Source organism: Dichotomopilus funicola, assembly GCF_033296635.1.
Source record: "Dichotomopilus funicola strain CBS 141.50 unplaced genomic scaffold C8A04scaffold_28, whole genome shotgun sequence".
Taxonomy (NCBI): Eukaryota; Fungi; Ascomycota; class Sordariomycetes; order Sordariales; family Chaetomiaceae; genus Dichotomopilus; species Dichotomopilus funicola.
Genome location: NW_026944049.1, coordinates 134,020 through 153,342, shown reverse-complemented (window position 1 = coordinate 153,342; position 19,323 = coordinate 134,020). Strand labels below are relative to the sequence as shown.

Genomic DNA, 19,323 nt, shown 5'->3' with positions numbered 1-19,323 from the left:
ATGTTCTTTCACCATCATCGGGAACAACACGGCTGGCTATAAAACACAGCGCTTCAGCTTTGCCCCTCTTCGCATCGGTAATTACACTTTTCTATTATCGTGTTTATAGTACAACAGATATCAAAAAGGCTAAGATCCAGAGGGGGGGCTGATCTACCAATTAGTACCGGCAGGCGAGGACTCCGTATCGGGATTCAAGAAGGAGACGCCCTTTGTCCCTCTCTGTGGAAGATTGGTGGTGATGTGTTACTTCATCCAAACTACGACTCCTCTTGGCATTCCGTGGGAATCTGTGGCAGCAATAGGTTGTTCTGAGCTTTCCGAAGAAGTCATGAAAGGCCGGGAAATCGATTCAAAAACAGCGTAAGCAGCCCCCACCCCCTTTTCACTCCCAGCCCTTTGCGTTTACTGATGTTATTGTTTCTTAACGGTGGACTACGGGATGATTAGCTTTAAACTAGAACCCCGGCCAAGAGATTCGTTACCCAACGGAGTCAGTTGGGGCTATTCCGACACGCAGAAGCGCCCCTTTGCTATATTTATGTTTACTTATCTCTCCAAGCGTGAGTCCAGCCCACCACATCGTTTTCCATATCAGATTTAACGGTGTTGTCTAGAGGGCCTTGTCAACCAAGGGGTAATTCCACGCCCAGGCGCTGTTGAGGAGGTCGCAAGCATGGGCGAGCAAGAGGTTAGAGCACGTTTGACCAACATCCTGGAGGATAACGAGGTACGTGTTGAATACTCCGTTCAAAAAAAAGTAAAATCTTGTGCTACGGACTCTAGCTGACACGCTACCTACAGCTTGCCCAACCAATTGGCCAACGGCTTGACATTAAACCTGCAGAGTAGGATCAACGTTTGGGGCGGAAATTGGTGTTGGGAAGGTGAGCAACATCGTCTAGTCTATGCCAGTGATTAGCAGTTATTTATCACGACGTCGAGGGCACATGAGGGGATATAAATATCCCTTTCTTCATTTTTCCCATTCCTTTGTGATCTTTGCCCACCTAGTCTCTCGTTAGTGTTTTCGAGGCCAGGCCATGCCCATATAAGCCATGAATCGGTCTTATGAGCTTCCCTACGTTACACGATCACAGGCAACAAGGTTCTAATGTAGCTGAATGCATACTACCCATGATGTTTCCTGTAGACTGACAACCGAGTACTACTTACAATCCATCTTCAAATACCAGAAGAACTAAGTTTCCAAATTACGCCCGCTAACATCCAACACAATAAACAAATGATAGGTATCTTCGCCAATAATGAACACACACACCACTCCAATCAGAACTTCCTCTTCACTCATGAACATCCACTTCCACTTCCACGTCCGGCTCCGACAACGCTTCAATCGTCCCCTTAAACCCCGTCATGATCGCCTGTTTGATACCCCCCACCATCAACAGATCATCCCTCGACATCGTCCCTTTCCAGGCCCCATCCATCCCAAACCGATCATTCAACAACCTCATCACAGCCGAATTCGCCTGCCTCATATTCCGACACGGGATCTCTGCAAAATCGAGCATGGCGTCCGCAAGCAGCGACCGAATGGACGCGCAAAACATGGCCTCGGACCCCGGGACGATGGCTTGTTTCATGGTGTCCCAGACACGGTACCGCTGAGTCTGGGTCATGGATCGCTCGGCGAAGGTTCCCGCCTTGCGCTCGTCGATGCGTAACACAAGGCACTTGAGATGGCGGCTGATGTCGGCACGGACATCTTCGGGCTGAGCGAGGGGTACAACGTCGAGGTGTCGCTGGACGAGTTCGCGCGTGGTGTTGGAGGCGACGGGGTGGTCGAGCCAGCGCTGGACGGCACCGATCCAGAGGTCTTTTGTGGTGGTTGTCAACACTAGGGGTGACGGTGTTTTCCCTGCGCTGTTTCCCCCGTCGTCTTCATCATCAGTTGTCACCACGACCCCTGACTCCGCTAACTCGGCAGCCAGATCCTGAATCACAGCAACCACCCGGGTATAACTAATCCCCACAGCCGCATACCTCGTCTCACGCCAAACCGCCTCCCACAACACAGTCTGAATGGTCTCCGACACCTGGTGGATATCCAGCTCCAGCATCAACACATGATGCAGCGCATCCGTCGTCGTCAGCGACGGGTGCACATCATACAGCCCATCCAGATCCGTGGCCTCCTCAATCCCGACAAACCCTTCATGATACGGATGAATAATCGTGACCCATATCGGCGGGCCATCCCACGTCTTAACAGCCTCAACAAATTTCTCCACAATCACAAACTCATCATCCCCGGCCGACCCGATCGAGATGTATATCAGACACCCACCACACCGCCGCATCAGGTAGGTAAACACCCCCCACAGCGACGTCACAGACGCGACCGCCCTATCAAACACGCTCAAGTCCAGACCGAACTCGGCCACAGCCCCCGGCCGCTGCTGTAACACCTGGAACACCAACGAAGCGATCGCCGTGTGCACCGTCATACCCCGCGCCCAGATGAGGTAGGCGCTCGGGATATCAGGGGTCAGGCGTCGCTGCTGGGCGACCCATTGTAGAGCGTGCTGGTAGTCGGGCGCATCGCAGAGACCTTGGCTCAGGCGGGAGACGCTGGATCGTTGGTGGATGGGATTGTCGCTTTCTGGGGGCGAGGATCCGAGGTCTGTGATAGAGGAACGTGGAGATGTTCCCATAGGGTCCGAGTTAGGAGGGGACGTTGGAATCACGGCAGAGGACGGGAGATGGCGTTGTTCGACGGCGAACCATTCCTCCCAAGCACGAGCGGTCACACTGTAGGTCGCGGCGAGTGACTCGTGGTAGGAGGCCTGGTCGCGGAAGTTACGGAATAGGGTGGACTTTATTTGGTTGAAGACATCCGGTAGTGGTGGGTGTGGCAGTCCATCGTGTTGTAAGGGATGCGGCTGGGTGAAGGTCGTGTTGAGGGTGTTGACGAAGTGTGTGCGGTGTAGATGCGTCTCGAGTTGATGGTGTGCGGCAGCGGGCGCTTGCAAGGCGTGCAAGAGGCTCGCGTCCTTTTCGATGCATGTCTCAAGACGATGAATCCGGTCCATAGCGCGGCCAAATTTCTCATCAAACGGCCGGATGAGAGAGGAGAACAGTTTGCGCAGAGCAGAACGCTGCTGGAAGTGCAGTATGATGTCCTCGAGGAAGTCGGCGACGGCAGCATAAAGCATCGAGATCAGCTCGATCATGCGGGCAGTTGGAAATAACTTGGCGTAGACCTCAATGCGGGAGAGTGTGAGGCCGATCTCGACCAACATGTCGGTGATACGGCCGAGTAGCTCGCGTTTGTTCTTGGCCATCTGTCTGTGTCAGAGCCTGATATTCACCCCTCATCACTTCTAACCATAATGGCGTTTAAAGACGGGCACACGGGCCAAACTTACCATCAACATCAACCTCATACCACCCCAAATGACCGCCAAATACCCAAAGTCCCCCGCCTGTGAGAGCACATCAAACACCACATGGTAATGGTGCAAAATATCCAAAAACTTCCCTACCCGTCCCCGATCCTCCCCATTCCCATTCCCACTCTTGCCACCACTATTCCCACCCCCTTCCTTGAACATCTCCATCGCCGTCCTTGCCACATCGGTCTCGCTTGACTTTGTGAGAATCGCCGCGGCATCTACATCCGTAATCGACCGCTGGATCGCCACAAACGCGCGAGCGTATGCAGTCCGCGCGGTATCAATGTGTTGGACAAGTTTCTGTTGGCCGACCGGGTTGGTAGAGGCCGCGGAAAAGCGGCGGATAGCGGTATCCCAGAGCTGAGGGCGAGGGAGCAGGGCCACAGTGCCAGGAACGGGTTGTTGGTAGTGATATTGGGGGTGCGGTTGATATTGTGCTTGGAGCTGGGAGTGGAGGAGGCCGGGGCTGGTATGTTCGGTTACGGCGTCGAAGTGGGAAGGGATTAGGACGGGGTCGGTGGATGGCGTTTGTTGTAGTTGAGGTTCAGGCTGAGCTCGAGGTTCATACTGTTGATGTTGTTGTGGCTGCGGGTGCGGGTGCGGTTGCCATTGTGGTGGTGACGATGAAAGTGGAGGACTTGGCAGCGGTTGTTGGACGAAAAAGGGTGACGGCTGATATTGCGGTTGCGGGGATGGTGGAAGAGGTGGGGAGGGGGGCGGCTGGGCGAAGAAGCTTGTTGACGATCGGTACGGTTGTTGTTGTGAAGGCAATGGTGGAGATGGTGGTGGTGTATGTGTCTGTGTCTGAGGCTGTCCTGGCGTGGGTGGGTATGGTGTTGACTGTGGAGTTGCTTGTAGACCTGTATGAACCGGTGTTTGTTGCTGACTCTGCCTCGGTGGCCAATCCCACGGATTCGTGGTTGATGCCAAGTTATTCGGATCCATCAAGTTAAACGCAGTATCCTCTCCCAGTTACTTGAAGTTAGTGTTGAGCTGCTCAAGCGGAGACGAAGTGGAGGCATAACAGGCCAAGGATGACGGGGGTTATGAAGCAGAAACGGCCGAGTGATGGACTAGCCACAAAATGTGACTGACGATACCTAGAATAGAACTCTCAACTACACGCTACCATCAGGGCGGCCTCCTCGCCGAAACCAAAGTTTAGGTCCCCCGTCGCAAACGCGATGGCTATGCTCTGGGATGGTCTGGTCACTGGTGGTTGTTGACAGATTTGCCAAGCCGATTGGCGTTCCCAGAGCTGTGGGAGAGGAAGAAAAGAAGAACGGGAGAAACAGACAGGCGAGCGGGTCTCTTGCGCATCACCAGCCAGCGCCCTGTGACCCTGGTCAAGGAAGCCCTGAGAGGGAACGCGGCCTGTCCAGGCGGCAGGCGCTATCCAGCGATAGCCATAACTAGTTGCGCGGGCTGTCCTCTCAGCCGCAACCCTCGAGCAGACAGAGCCTCCGGCTTCCTCCGACGATTCCGCCGGTTCCGCACGCGGGGTTCTTTAAGTTGACTTGCAGGTGAGACGCCTCCAATTCCAATCTTCCGTTATGTCCGAACACTCACAGTTGAGGGCTTGATGAGGGACAAAAGAGGAAATGGGAAGGCCAAGGGGCCGAAAGCCTCATCGAGGCGAAGCAGTTCCTTTGGGTTCGGCCCTCTCTCTCGCCGTCGCTCTCTTTTGAAGTGATGAACTTGTCCACGTGCGGCTCCTTCCCTGCTCGCCCTGACAGGCACGAAACTGGGGAAAGTGCCAGTCTGATCAAGCCGTTGACGCTCGGTGAACTTGCAAACCACAGCGGCCAAGAAGGGAAAAGCTTAGCGAGAAACATGTCCAATCAGGGGGTTCACCACCCGCAGCCCCACTACGGAAGCCCATAACGGCCTTTCACCGGCGGAATCCGCCCGCCGTTACATTTTACAGGATCGCATACAAATTGTTCGTCAGTTCCTACATTCAGCTCCCATACAGTCCCTTCATTTAAACTGCCCGCGTTTGTCGTGGAATTCGCAGTGGAACTCCCCCTAGGTAGTACAGAACAGCACGGTATCTTGATGTGGTATAAGTGGGGCGTCGTGCTTGGGGGTGTTTTCGGGAATTAATGTCCGGGGCAATCGCCGTTACGCCGCATCATCCCGCGTGGGATCGACTGCGGCCCGCCGTGGCTGGGTCGTGCTCGCCTGGGAAGAGAATACCTCACGGGCGTCCGCGTCCACTCTGATGGACGGACTTCAAGCATCGCCAGTGGAGGGCTTCCGTTCTAAACGCAAAAAAGAAATGCTCTACCAATAAATATTGTAAATTCCTTATCTCTGTGGCGCAGCGAAGTGAACTAGTGATTTTAAGCGCTGAATTTCTGGCAGCCGCAATACTAGTGTAATTGTTGGAGGGCTGCCCGACTTCGGAAATACGGCGTCCAAGCCTCAGGACTGAGGAGTCGAGTCTAGAACCTCATCGGCCAGGAAATGGAGGGACACAGGGTCACGAGGCAGAAGAAATCCAGTTGACTTTCCTCTGCGCAATAGATAGCGCAACATGACTTCGGCCGAAAACATTTGGCAAGACGTTTTGTCACCTTCTGGGCTTGTGTCGCAACCGATAATTAAGTGATTCGGTTTACCTAGTCAAGATCAACCCAATAAAAAAGTGAAGAACGTACTTTGATATGACAAAATGAAGTGGAAGCTAAATTTACCTCATCTCACGTTGCTCACAGCTCGACAAAACTCACATTGACCGAGCCAGTCTTGCCAGCGTCCTGTTGTTGTGGGAGTTGTCATGACTAAGTCGAATATACCAGGGTCAATTCACACCCGTCCCCTCGCTCCCTAACACCAAGCATAATAGTCATTCATCTCCCAAACCACACCCTCCAAGCTCTCGCCCCCCTTCCACCTCAGACTGGGGATTGATCCATCCTCCCTCTCCTCAAATGTAACCGACAAGTTCGGCCCCAGCTCGCTCCAAAACTCCGTGGCAATGTCAACCACGTCCGCATTAGGCTCCCACAACAGCACCTTGGGCAATCCCCAGTCCTTGGCCTCGCTCAGCGCTGCAAATAACAGCTTCTTGATGGCAGCCTTCGTCTTCTCCTTGTCCGCTTCCAGTTCCTCGCGCGTGACGATCCGCAGGACCTTGAGTTTCTTCTCGCGCAAGTCGTGATCCCAGTAGATCCAGGCGCTGCCGTCTTCCGTCTTGGCGCCGCGGTTGATAACTTCCCGGCCGAGGAGGGTCTTGCAAACGTATGCGTCGCGTGTGAAATGCCATGCCATCTGCTCCTGCGTGGGCAGGAATGTGATGTGTTTACTGCGAGCGTTGTCGTTGTTGCTGTTGCTACTCACTGCGGCAGTCGCGAACCGCTTCTGGACGAGCGCCGTGTCCTCCACGCACAGCGACGCCACCTCATCGGCCGTCAAGAACTTGACCCCATCACCACCCCCAGCAGACAGCTTCGGCAGGACCAACCCGTCCGCCAACGCTAACAAGACCTGGGGACTGCGGAAATCCTTCCACCCCAGTCGCGTGTAGTACTCCCGCCCAATATCGCTGTAAAGCGCCCCAAACTCTGCCCCTTTCCCATCCACGGCCTGCTGCACCTGCCTCAACATGAAACTCGCCATCCCCAGCTCCCGAAACACCGGGTTGGTAAACACGCTCGCGATCGCATACGCCGTCACCTCCTCCACATCCCCAGCATCTCGCACCACAAGCGCCCGCTTAGCAGTCACTTCGCACGCCGACACAATCGTCTCGGGGTCGTCTTTGGGGTGTAGCACATAATACGTCGTGCCGCCATCTGCGGAGAGCGCCGTCTCAGACAGCGCGGTTTCGCGCCCCACGTACTGGGCGATGGTCATGGGCGGGGCCCAGGAAGCGCCGTTGAGTTCCCAGGAGAGGATGCGCTGGCGCGGGGTGGCGATGGTGAAGACGACATCGGCTTTGGTGATGGGTTTGGTGGGCTGGTTTTGGGGATCTGGGGCGGACATGGTTGGGTTGGTTTCCCGTGGGGGTGTTGGGTTGAAGGGGACCATGGTATAAACGGCTGCTTTGTTTGGAAATCTGCCCTGAGAGAGTAGGGCTTGGGTTGAGAATCTGGGAGATGTGTGGGTGATATGAGAGTGCTCCTGAGGCGGGATCGTGTTGTATTTATGGTTTTATGGTTCAGCAGCCATCCACTCGGTGTTGCACTCAGCTCACACTCGATGTTGGCAATTTTGCGGAACAAAAAAATCCGAGTAAAATAAAAACCACAAAAACGTAACAAAAAACTTTGGTTGTTGAAACAAAGGCGTAGGCGAACCAACTGGTGATGCGAACCCCAGGCGCACCACCAGGCTCAACTCGGCGGCGAGTCTCAGGAGTGCGGGAAGTGGCCGACCTTCCAGTTCGGAACAGGGCCGCCCCCCCACTAGCGGCTCGCTGCAGGGCAGCTCCACCTGTAAGCGAATCAGCAGGCCGTTAAAACTCAATGGGGTGCGCATTTTCAGCGCCGGTTTGCAGCGGGGCTTTGTGCTGGGCGTTTCGTAGAGGTGGTTATTTTCTTTTTCTTCTTGTCCCTGACATTGCTCGTCTTTGACATTGCTCTCGAGACGGGATGATAGGACGTCAAATCTGAGCGGCTTTTTTTTTGTTTCTCGGAAGATTGAGAACGGTCTAGTTTGAAGGCATCTCATTTCTCTGCCGGATTCCCAAGCCAAACTCAACACCTGGTTTTTGACTTTTTGTTGTTTTCTCCGAGGTTGAGTGTCCACCTCAATTCTCGCAATGTCTTTCTTTGCCCTCCGCTTCAGGTCTCGCTCCATCATTTCTAATCCCCCAACGGATACGCATGCAACACCTGCCCATAATACAGTTCCGCATCCTTACTCGCCAAAAACACAAAACTCGGCGCGATCTCACTTGGCTGGCCGATCCGCCCAATCCCCGATTTGCCCCCAAACCCTTCCATCTGCTCGGCCGGCCGCGACGCCGGTTGTAGAGGTGTGTGCACGGGTCCGGGAGCAATTGCGTTGACGCGGATGCCTTTGGGCATCAAATTTTTGGCCAGCGCCCGCGTGAAAGACACGATAGCGCCTTTGGTGGCTGCGTAGTCGACCATGGCCGCAGTGCCGCGGAAGGCGACGGTCGAGGTTGTGTTGATGATGCTACGAGGTTGTGTGTTAGCTCCGCGTCCTTTTTCTCCTCTCTTGACCGAGCCAGGGAAAGCATAGATGAAACTCACGATCCTCCCTTCTTCATATGCGGCAACGCGTATTTGGTCACGGCAAACATCTGCAGAATGTTGCTACGGAACGTGCTTTCGACGTTCTCCATATTGATATCAGCAAACTCCTCGCACATGATCTGTTTCGAGGCATTGTTGACGAGTACATGTAGGTCGCCAAAGGCGTCCACATGCTTTTGCACTGCATCTTTGCATTTGCTGTAGTCCATCAAGTCCCCGGGGATTAGTAGACACTTCTGTCCCTCCTTTTCCACCATCTTCTTGGTATCCTCGGCATCAGACTGCTCCTGGGGCAAGTACACGATGCTAACGTCGGCGCCCTCGCGCGCATAGAGTACAGCTACCGAGCGGCCAATCCCGGAGCTACGACTTTTGTTAGCGCTCATGGGAAATTGGGAATGTAAATAGGCCCCAGCCCCAGTACACCGGTGATCGGCTTACTCTCCGCCTGTGATGAGTGATTTGCAACCCTTGAGCTTGCCCGCCGCAAGATACTCATAGGCCTGCCCCGCGCCCTCGAGTTTGGTTGCCTGGCTGGCCGGCTCCATGTTCTTCTCAAGACTGTCCCGAACTTTAGCGATTGTTATCCGCGAGACGGGTCATAACTAATCATATGTTTACCCGGGAAGGTTTTGAGATTGCGCCTTCTGAGGCACAGCTTGGAAGCTGCCGTCCTCATTGAAGTGGGAGGCCGACATGATGAAAGTTTGTTGTTGAATTATTGACTTTGCGTTAAGGAAAGGAATTCCCACCGGATACCCTTTGATGGGGATACAGTCAAGACATTCCTTTTTGTGGTCGGGGGTAAGCATGGCATCGCTTATTCAGGCGTTGTGGTGACGCGGTTCAATCTCTTCATTGTGACGTCAATACTACCTGCATAGGGAAACTCTTTAAAACACTGAAACCCCGTTGGTGACAAGTTCCAACCCGAAACTGTCCACTGAAATGACTTCAGAAGTTTCTAGTGCATGAATGAAGTTGGATTTGCTAATGAGGAGCCCTTGACTGCATCTCTGTACGGCCTGATTCGGACCCAGGGCTAGCAACATGAGTAACATGTTGTTCCAACAGTCGGGGCAGGGGCCGACCTACTGGCATAGGTAACTTGGAAGTATGGGGGCTAGGCCGTTAGTAGGGTAGATAAAACAAGGGCATAAGTCTGACCAAGGAATGGTAGATAGCTAGTTGGATGGAATGTTGTGTGAACAACGACGGACTACATAGACCCGATTGATTTTGTTCTATCAGCGGCGACTGGGGAACGAGGAAGTATAAGGATGCGTAGAAAGTTGTGAGACCCGTATCTGTACCGTGACAATGGACTTTTGTGTCACGGCTTTTTCAAGGCCTGGGCATCAATCTACGGCATGGGAGCTGTCGTAGCAGCCCAGGCTTCCCATGTACAGACAAGGTAGGACATGGGAAGGCTTTGCTAGCCGATCACAGTGGGGTGGAGACTAGAGCCAAAGGCCTGGACTACGGGAAGTCGCCCAAGACAGATCGCAGCGAGACGGGAATTGGATGTGTGATCGAGAATGCCGGTTTATTTGTTTCGAGATGATGACGCCGTCCGCAACTCGGTCATACCACGAGTCTCTGAGCGAAAAAATATAACCCAGTACCTCCCCGAGGCCATTCCTCATGCTCCCTGCCGTCTAAAAAAATGTCGTGGCGCCGGTCGTTAAACGAAACATCTGGAGCCAACCCGGTATCAGCAGGACGATCCCCCCTTTCCTAAGCCAAGGCCTTGACCGCAATGGCGACAAAACCGAGTGTCGAAAACGTACCATCTTCCCATCCCCAATCCCTAGCATATCGTAATCTACCGTTGGGCGCTCCAGACGTTCTTGAGGAGGCCGTCGCGCTGGGCCAGGCGGTTGAGGGCGTCGTCGCTCTCACCCATGGCGCGGACAAAGCCGGACAGCGCGTAGATGATGTTCTCACCCTGGATGGCGCGACCGTTCTCGTCGACCTTCGCTACGGTAATCTGGCACGATCCGTGGTCCTTCGCACGGATGATGCGACCCGTCGCAGAGCACTTGCGAGGGACGTACCTGGAAGAGGTGGGGGTCTGGAGTTAGCAAAGGACTTGGGGATGTTGCGAGCGGCGAACGAGGGCTTGTGCATTGACCGCTGGATCGGGCTGGCTTACAGGTCGACAATTTCACCGCGGTCGTTCTCCATTTTGGCTTATTGTCGGAAAAATTGCTGATTGAGAGGGTTCGTTGTGTTCGTTGCGGTGCCACAGAGCAGGACTAGAGAATTTCAAGTGGAAGGTTAATTTTGCTGATTTGGTGGGCGATGTGGGCTTGGCATTCGCACGGACCACAATTCTCCGGAATGCTCAAGCTCGCCAGGTGGAGGGAAAACTTGGCAGCTGGGCGATGTCAGGTGACGGCGCGAGGTGTTCGTGGGATAAGTATTGACCCCACTCTTGTCCAAACACGACTGGCCGTTGACGTTGTGTGTCATGGTGCTCGTTTGTTATTTTGTACATCGTTGTTTAGAGGACAACGCCCGGCTACTCGCCGAATATCACCACGAATTACGAAGAGCTCTGTCGAGCTCTTACTCTTCCAAATTGTCTTCAGCACGGATCATTCCGATCTGGGGTGGACGCGCTGGACGCAGTCGGGACGTTCTGCTGCGCACACGAGCCGCAACCACAAACCCGAACGGCGTCCTTTTCTCCAGAGTCGCAACGATGGCGCACGACGCTTCAGTTCTTGTCATATCTTCCTCGCCCGAGTTTCCGTCCATTTGCGACCTTGTCCCGACCGCGCGTAGGAAACCAGCGTTGCGTTCTGGTACCAACGCAATCCCCATACCTGACGATGCGCAGAGCACGTTCACAAGCGCGGCTACCGTCTGGCGAACGTCAATATTACCGCAGCCTGGGGAAAGCGATTCCCAGACAGGCCTGTCCACAAAAGCCACATTGCCTCCCCAGGTCGGGGTGGTCTCCCAGATCACAAATGAGGGCTTAGGGCGTGCTGGGACACAGTCACAGGCAGCGAGCGCGGCGGGGTCAAGAGAAAACGGCCCGACGGACCCTCCGAATCCGACAGTTTCAGTCAAGAAGTCGAGGAAACCAAGGTCAAAAAAGGAACCGACTCGGGCGCAAACCACATTACCACCGGGAAAGGTCACCAAACCGTCCGCGAAGGGAACACACAGCAAGAAGAAGGTCGAGACAGTAAGCAAACATTTTCCCCCTCCGGTTCCAGCCCGTGCGGTTCAGGCCGAGCTTTCTTCTTGCCTACTCGAGGGTGAAGCGGTGATCCTCGAGCCCGCGATGAAGAGAAGGACGGACTCCTGGACGCCACCCCGGCCACATGAGCAAATCCCGAGTTTCAGAGGCTCCCCCGTCCACAATGAACCCGCGTCTTCAACCAACGTTGCTACGGATGACGTGTTTAAGACACTCCAGGACACCTATGGATTAGCTGCAACTTCCGAACCCACTATCAACCCAACCATCGAACCCACCGTACACGGAGGACAAGCCGACGTGTTTGGAAAACGGAAGTTAATCGACATGGTTGCACTCGCCGGGAACAAGGAAATGGTACCCGAGGTCTCTCCCAGCAAACCAGGGGTTGTGAAGAAGAAGCCGCGGACCATAACGGAGTTGGCCACGGCGGCATATCGGGTTGCAAAAGAGGAGGACGCGACTGGCACAAAATCCCAACAAGAGTCCGTTCCCAGTTGCCCTCCAACCTCCGTTGATCAACCAACGGACCCAATTAAGTCCGCAACTGCGAACAAGGTCTCGAAATCCAAGGCGTCCAAGATGCCTAGGGTGCCCAAAGTGCCCAAGCTGCCCAAGAAGAAGCCACAGCCGCCGAAACCTGTCCTTCTCTCACCAACCAGTGCCATGCGCCAGGTTTCCAAACAAGATTTCGTGTTTGGGACTGCCAGTCAACTGGCGGCCGAGGATGACCCAGCCCTTCTCCGAGCCTTACATGAGGCTATGAGGGAGTCAAATCAGGCGGATGACCCGTTTGTGAGCCTAACCCCTTCGAAAACTGGTCTTGCTATGCGCCACGGCCGGCCTAGATCTGAACTTTGGATGGCAGGCGCTCGTTATGGCGATGGGGATCTTTTAGACACAGAGGTGTTGGACCTCACAGGCTCCTCCCCCTCGGTACTAGCTACACTTCGTCCCAACCCACCAGTCGATGAGCAGCGATCCACGCCCTCGGGATCTCCAAGCCGGCAAGCCCCGGTCGAAAGTCCCACGTCCGATGCAGCTTTGCACATTGCTACCCCTCCTTCCGCCGAGTGGCCCGACCCAGTTCCTTCTCCTGCTCTGCCCTCGGCACCCGCAATAAGCCTTTGTGACGAATCTAGTCCTGCTGTGGAGGTTTGCCAGCAAATGCCGCCTCCAGTACCCGAGCTCGAACCACCGCCAAGCAACCAAGAGCAGCACCAATTGTTATTATCGCAGTCAAACAGCCCGCAGCACAAAGGGCCTGCAGCGTTGTCACTCCCAAATTATGAACTCTACACCGATGCCCGTCTGGCTACAGAAGTGGCTTCTTTTGGTTTCAAAGCGGTGAAGAAGCGGACAGCGATGATTTCTTTGCTCACAAAGTGCTGGGAAAGTCAGGGCAAGCCCCCACCAGGAACGTTGGGCAGTTTGTCTACGCAAGCTGCCATGTCGACGACCGCCGCAAGCCAAGCCGCCTCGCCTCCTCGGCCTAGAGGCCGACCCAGGAAGAATCCGGTGGCCGCTGAACCCGATGACGTCCAAGTGGTAGCTGCGAAACCGGGGCGTAAGAAGAAATCGGCCGCGAGTGGGGCGGAGAGTGGAGTACCAGAGCCTGTGAAACGGCCCCGAGGTAGGCCGGGAAAGAACTCGACGGCTTCGGTTACAAATATTTCTGAGGCGTCAATGTCACAGCCGATGCCGGGAGCCTCCCCTTCCAAACGTGGCCGGAAAAGATCCGTTTCCCTCCAGCCTACTGATACAGAGGCGCCTCTGGCCGAGAAAAAAACACGGGGAAAGCCTAAGAAGGACACAACGAGTGCATCTGCAACAAGGATCACCACGTCGCGCCGGACTACCTCGCCAAAACGCACCAAATCTCCCAATAAACAACCGACCACGCCAAAGTACCGCAAGGGTTCCAGCACGGACATAATCGAAATTCCCGACTCAGACTTAGACGACGAGGCCACGGATTGCGCATCGTCATCCTCCTCTATCGGGGATGTTGAGTTATTCTCCTCGCCGGGTTCCCAAGCCGGCATAGACATCTCTCTCACAGAAGATACGGAAACCTCGCTACTTGGGGGAATCCGAACGTCGGACGAAGACTCGCGCTTTCAGTCCATCACCCGGGCTATCCAAAGCGCACCGCGCAGCACAGATCCGTCTAAGCCGAGCTGGCATGAGAAAATGCTCATGTACGACCCGATTATCATTGAGGACCTGGCAGCATGGCTCAATGCGGGGCAGCTGGATCGTGTTGGTTTCGATGAGGAGGTAACGCCGTGGGAGGTCAAGGAGTGGTGCGCCAGTAAGAGTGTGTGTTGTTTGTGGAAGGAGACTCTGAAGGGGAAGGCGAGGAAGAGGTTTTGAGTTAGAGGAGCGCGGTGCAGGTGTGGACGATTGATCGACGATGAGGAATGATGAGGTTGACGACGACGAGTCATGCATTTTTTACGAGCCAGAGCCTTTATTTTTCCCCTTGGTATATTGGATGGAAGACTTGGAAAGGAGCATTGGTTTCCGAGCCAGATAGGATATCCACCATGTTACTCCCAGTGGATCGCAAACCCCTTCCAGATAACGTTAGATCCCGGCACCTTTGGTCGCATTACCCCAGATCTTGACTTTGTCAGCGACCACTCAGTGGGCCGCCCACATTGGAGCCCCTGAGAACAGAGCGGGGCGCAACGGGCAGCAGGGTCACACGCAACACACACTGCCTCGGCTCAAGCTCCAACTCGCCGTCAAAGTTCATTCAACCCTTGCTGGACAAAACCCGCAATATCCCATGTGCAGTTGGAGTTGGAGTTGGTGACTTCGAAATGAACACTTTGAGACCGATTTACTCTCGGCGAGTCGGCCTCATCACCACTACAACACATCGATTGACATTCACCTCATCAGCCCGCGGCTATTCTCGGCTTGCCGTCCATTCGTCCGTGTTGTCTTGTTCCCCCATCGTTGAAGCCCCGAGGAGTTGGTGTTCAATCACTGGTCGGCCGAACATACAATTGTCGAAGATACCAACTGCATCACGCAAAACGCGGCATCATTCGACGATGGCAGGCGAAGAACTGGAAGGGAAGAAGGCCAAGAAGTCGCCTCCAGCGCTGCGGCCCAGTGCGAGGTGAGTCGGCCATCATGATGCGGTCCATTGATGCTCACTATCGGGCCATCCAAAAGTATTAACACCAGCTTTAGCATCCTCCTCGTTTCCCCCGCCAATCAAGTCCTCCTCCTCCACCGTGTCCAAACTTCCACGTCTTTCGCGTCAGCCCATGTCTTTCCTGGCGGCAACCTTTCCTCATTTCATGACGGGACCCTGCCTGCTTCCGACTCACTCCAGGTACACGAGGATGGACCTGCTTACCGGCTCGCTGCCATTCGAGAGACGTTCGAAGAGAGCGGGATTTTGCTAGCCAAAAGAGCTGGTCAGACACGCGAGCAAGGAGGACTGCTGCAGTTGTCTGATGACGTCCGGGAGGACGGAAGGAAGAAGGTGCATGCGAATGAGGTGAGGTTCGAGGAGTGGGTGAGGGAGCAGGGCGGGGAGCCCGATGTTGGTATGTCAGCCATTGTAGTTCGACAATACCCAAGCTGTGAAGGCATGGTGGACCAGAAAACTGACCTCGGGCCTAGATAACCTCATCCCCTTTACCCGTTGGATAACCCCCCACGGCCCACCAAAACGCTTCACGACGCAAATGTACCTGTATATGCTCCCGCTCTCCTCGACAAGCACCACGACTACCGGCAGCGGCTTAGTTCAACAGCAAACTCGTGAACTCGTAATCCCCGCGCCAACCCACGACGGCGGAGTCGAACACACCGCCGCAGCCTTCGACCACGCCAGCACCTGGCTCGCACGAGCCCGCGCCGGCGAGATCATTCTCTTCCCACCCCAGTTCTACCTCCTCCACCTTGTATCCGCTTTCCTCGACTCCGCCGCTCCCACGTCGTCTCCATCATCTCAACAAGATCATCATCATCAAACCGCCCGCACGTCGCTGCTTAACTTCCTCGCCCACACCCCCACCTCCTCATCTTCCCCATTTACCTCCACGACAACAAACCACCCCACAGCCTCCATCTCCTGGGGCCAAAAAGTCATCAGCCCCGCCGTGCTCTTCATGCGTAGTCGTGACGGACGCGTCGTGCTAGGGCTGGATAAACCCGGGCCGGAACTGCGCGGGAGCGATCCCTCGGCGAAAGGAGGAGATATGGAGAGGGTGGTGCTGGTCAAGTTCCAGGGTGGGAAGCTGGGCGCAGCTGGGCCGAGGGATGTGGAGGTTAGATGGAGGGGTGAAGTTTTGGAGGAAGAAAGGATGGATCAGGAGGAAGAGGAGAAGGCGGAGAGGGAGAAGTCGTCGAAGTTGTAGAATTGGGAAGGGCGGGAAGGGGGTTGGTGGTTGGGCCTGGTCGACGTGGGTTCGGCCGCCGGCGTTCCAGTGCTGGGATCTCAGATAAGAAACACAACCGGAAATACCTCCGACCTAATGGGGAATCGGGTACAAAAGTCGGGGCATATCCCGATCATACGTCACGTTCATGCTCTTCTCGTCGTTGATGTGTAGAATTGAGGGAAGCTGAAACAGACGGATAGATACGCGTGGTATTTCTACGGTCTTATCCTCACGCCGTTCGCTACTGAAGTCAGTAAATACTTGAGGAGCAAGCCACATGAAACGGGCATCATGGCCATCAAACAACAATACAAAACCCGCTTCGCCTTCACACTAGTGTCAGTCTTCCACCATGTCGCCATTCCCCGCAAAGCCTCTGGGGTGCGATGTCTCTGGTGAATGCACATATCCATTCCTGAGGGTCGAATTCGTCAAAATGGGCGAACTGCTGGGAACAGACTGTTGGCGGCCGGTCCGAAGCCGCTTCGCAGGCGGTACATCGTCTAAGTCGTTGATCGTGCCACGGTTTAGACTCTTCCTAGCTGACGTGGAGGCCGTGGCCAGGGCTGTGGGCGGGTTAGAGGACTCTCTTTTCCGCTTCGGAGAGCTGTTGTCATCCATTAGATGCATATCTTGCTGTGATCTCCTGAGGCTTCTCCTCGGCCCCAAATCTGAACTCTCGGCATTTGTCTGGACTTGGTACTGTCCCAACGCGGCCATCTCCGCCTCAACGAGCGGGATTTGGCCGAGAACCCATTCCGAGAGTAGCTTTTGACCACCAAAATCCTGTTGCTTACGGGGATACGTCTTTGTTGCCGCGATAAACCTGGATATACGGTCATCTCTCTTCTTGAACTCTTCCAGCCTGGCGTCTGCAGTCATCAGTCCGTAGTAGGCGTTCGCTAATCGCGGCCTGTGCTCCTCTTTAGTAGCTTTTGAATGCGCAGTTACTGTTATGTTTAGTTCGAACACAGCTGCCAATCCCGCCTCTTGGGCGGATTTCACCGCTTTTCGGGCGTTATCACCCTTCGTTTGATGTCGGACCATGAATAGTCCACTGTGCAGAAATTCACTTGTCTCTCGCCGGCGCAAGATCCCTGAGTTGGCAAGTTCTGCCCACTCTTTATCGTATATGCTCTGCGATCGTTGGAGAAGGGACTCGTAGAGGTCGTACCACAAGCACTCGCAGGCGAGATACTCAATACACGTTGTCAACGGATCCCGCTTTTCGACATCGTTGTTGAGTTGAAAAGGCCGTGTAAAATGATGTTTCGCAAGACAGCGCTGAACCGCGGAAACATACTCCGCAAACTCCCGACAGCTACGGCCATTTCGGAGTCGGCGAAACCGATATTGTCGCTCACTTCGTGTACTGTCGACAGAAGAGCGGTAGGATTCTCGGCGTTCGTCATCGGTCATTCCCGGCCACCGTCGTCCATGCTCCAGATTTTCTTGATGTATCCCGTTCACAAACGCCGCAAACTGTTCCTCCTCAGTCACTCGCTCGGGCTTCTGGACGTGTTTGATCAAACTTGGCTCGGAGTTGCTCCATGTATTCGGCTGCTGTTCTTCGGTAACGCTTGCCTGGCCATGTAGCGGCTACCCGAGCCTCCCTCCGATTGCCCTCCGCAGTGAACAAGGAAAGCTCATCTTCCAGGCCATCGATCCCTCTGTTTTCCTTTTGCCAGTGCCAGAAGGCCCTCCATCTCCATAATTGCTTGTGGAACACCTCGGTGTCGATGGTCTCGGGTTCTGGGTTCTTTTGCCATGACAACAAGGTTTCGCGGTGGGTCTCAGTGTTGTGCAGGACATCCTCCAGGAGATCCAAAGGGTAAAGAGGTCGTCCGCCCTCGTTGAGCAACGCGTTGTAAGCTTCGGCCTCCGACCTCCTTATTGTTCCAATCTCGTCCTCTAACGGAGTAGCGAAGTTGCCTGTATCGGGGCTGGAAACTATCCTGGAATGCAGGTCTTCGAGAGCTGCCGGCACGAGCGCCTCTTGGTTGTTGTTGGATATGTCGAGAAGCCGTGTGGTGACGGCGTCAAAATCGACCGGCCACGATGCCCGCTCCCGCTCTGTGCTAGAATCTCTCCCGAGTCTAAACGGTCTAGACCCTGGTGGTCAGCAAGCAAAGCCTAAAGAGCTAGCGAGATGAATGCACTCACTTTAACCGCTCCAAAAGTCGCTCGCGCGAATCCCCGTCAAGCGTGTCCCAGCCTTCTAACTCGATGTCAAACCTACCACCTGGTTGGCGACAGACCTTCATAAAATTCCCGAACTCCTCATCGTTGTAGGCCAGAAGCACATCAATGTGTCGTTTTGGGACGACTGCAAATTGGAACGACATCGTGGCGTCACTGGTGGAGTGGTTCTAAGCAGGACGGGTTGGGTAAAGCCGTCACATACTGACGGCCGGCTGGCAGCCTAGACATCAGGAACCTTTAAGGTGAGCGAACGTGCTGGCGACGGGTTGCCTCTGGCTGAGGGAGTTGCTCTGGACCCCAACCCCAGGGCGCCTCGAGCACACACCGATCCACAGTCCACAACCTCACTCATCTGTACTGCCCGAAGGTACATGTATCTATCTACCTTACCAGGTACCTAATACCTTGTCAAACCCTAATCTCCTATGGGGCATATCCATGTTGTTATCCATCGTGATCCACCCTGTTGTTGTTGCAGTCCATATGGCCAATCGCAGATACCTGCTTCAGTGCTTCAATCTTTTGATAACCCAGAATGTCAATTTGTCTCTTATTTGATAACAACCTGAATAGGTACCTACCTGCTTATACCGAGGTTCCAAGGTACGGAGCCCCAGCCAGGCCACCAGTGCAGTTGGACGCAAATCGCGGCCGCACGATGCTCAGCTGGGCCAGAATTTGCAACCAACTGCCAACAGAGCTGTCGAGAGGCAACTTCTCCGATCCAATACCCAATGTCACACCAACCAATTAGGACGGATCATCAAGCGCGAGGGAGACGGGAGGCTCAACGTGGCCGCTTGAAACAGCCACATGTGGAGGGATGTTTGTTCCATTTTCGGCTTTCACAG

At 54.6% G+C, this 19,323-nt stretch overlaps 6 protein-coding genes across 6 annotated transcripts; 1 reads left to right on the top strand and 5 right to left on the bottom strand.

Moving 5' to 3' along the window:
• Nucleotides 1–1,304: 1,304 nt before the first annotated feature.
• C8A04DRAFT_37002 (uncharacterized protein) lies at nt 1,305–4,364 on the bottom strand (the record flags this gene model as incomplete). The annotated part of the gene is made up of 4 exons (XM_062783733.1): nt 1,305–2,595; nt 2,701–3,308; nt 3,393–3,973; nt 4,058–4,364. The coding sequence occupies 4 exons, from the start codon at nt 4,362–4,364 to the stop codon at nt 1,305–1,307; spliced, it is 2,787 nt and encodes a 928-aa protein (XP_062637335.1).
• A 1,887-nt stretch (nt 4,365–6,251) lies between these two features.
• C8A04DRAFT_37001 (uncharacterized protein) lies at nt 6,252–7,409 on the bottom strand (the record flags this gene model as incomplete). Its single annotated transcript, XM_062783732.1, has 1 exon — nt 6,252–7,409. The coding sequence occupies one exon, from the start codon at nt 7,407–7,409 to the stop codon at nt 6,252–6,254; it is 1,158 nt and encodes a 385-aa protein (XP_062637334.1).
• Nucleotides 7,410–8,230: 821 nt separating this feature from the next.
• Nucleotides 8,231–9,345, bottom strand: C8A04DRAFT_37000 (uncharacterized protein; the record flags this gene model as incomplete). Its single annotated transcript, XM_062783731.1, has 4 exons — nt 8,231–8,567; nt 8,645–9,010; nt 9,089–9,208; nt 9,269–9,345. The coding sequence occupies 4 exons, from the start codon at nt 9,343–9,345 to the stop codon at nt 8,231–8,233; spliced, it is 900 nt and encodes a 299-aa protein (XP_062637333.1).
• A 1,127-nt stretch (nt 9,346–10,472) lies between these two features.
• Nucleotides 10,473–10,834, bottom strand: C8A04DRAFT_28305 (ribosomal protein S21e; the record flags this gene model as incomplete). Its single annotated transcript, XM_062780597.1, has 2 exons — nt 10,473–10,704; nt 10,803–10,834. 2 exons carry the CDS (start codon nt 10,832–10,834, stop codon nt 10,473–10,475), a joined length of 264 nt encoding a protein of 87 aa, XP_062637332.1.
• A 520-nt stretch (nt 10,835–11,354) lies between these two features.
• C8A04DRAFT_36998 (uncharacterized protein) lies at nt 11,355–16,470 on the top strand (the record flags this gene model as incomplete). The annotated part of the gene is made up of 11 exons (XM_062783730.1): nt 11,355–12,503; nt 12,537–12,631; nt 12,662–12,797; nt 12,840–13,208; nt 13,248–13,294; nt 13,331–13,461; nt 13,495–13,523; nt 13,557–14,183; nt 15,214–15,430; nt 15,507–16,118; nt 16,442–16,470. 11 exons carry the CDS (start codon nt 11,355–11,357, stop codon nt 16,468–16,470), a joined length of 3,441 nt encoding a protein of 1,146 aa, XP_062637331.1.
• A 139-nt stretch (nt 16,471–16,609) lies between these two features.
• On the bottom strand, nt 16,610–18,615 carry C8A04DRAFT_28302 (uncharacterized protein; the record flags this gene model as incomplete). Its single annotated transcript, XM_062780596.1, has 3 exons — nt 16,610–17,782; nt 17,874–18,375; nt 18,434–18,615. 3 exons carry the CDS (start codon nt 18,613–18,615, stop codon nt 16,610–16,612), a joined length of 1,857 nt encoding a protein of 618 aa, XP_062637330.1.
• Nucleotides 18,616–19,323: the final 708 nt, after the last annotated feature.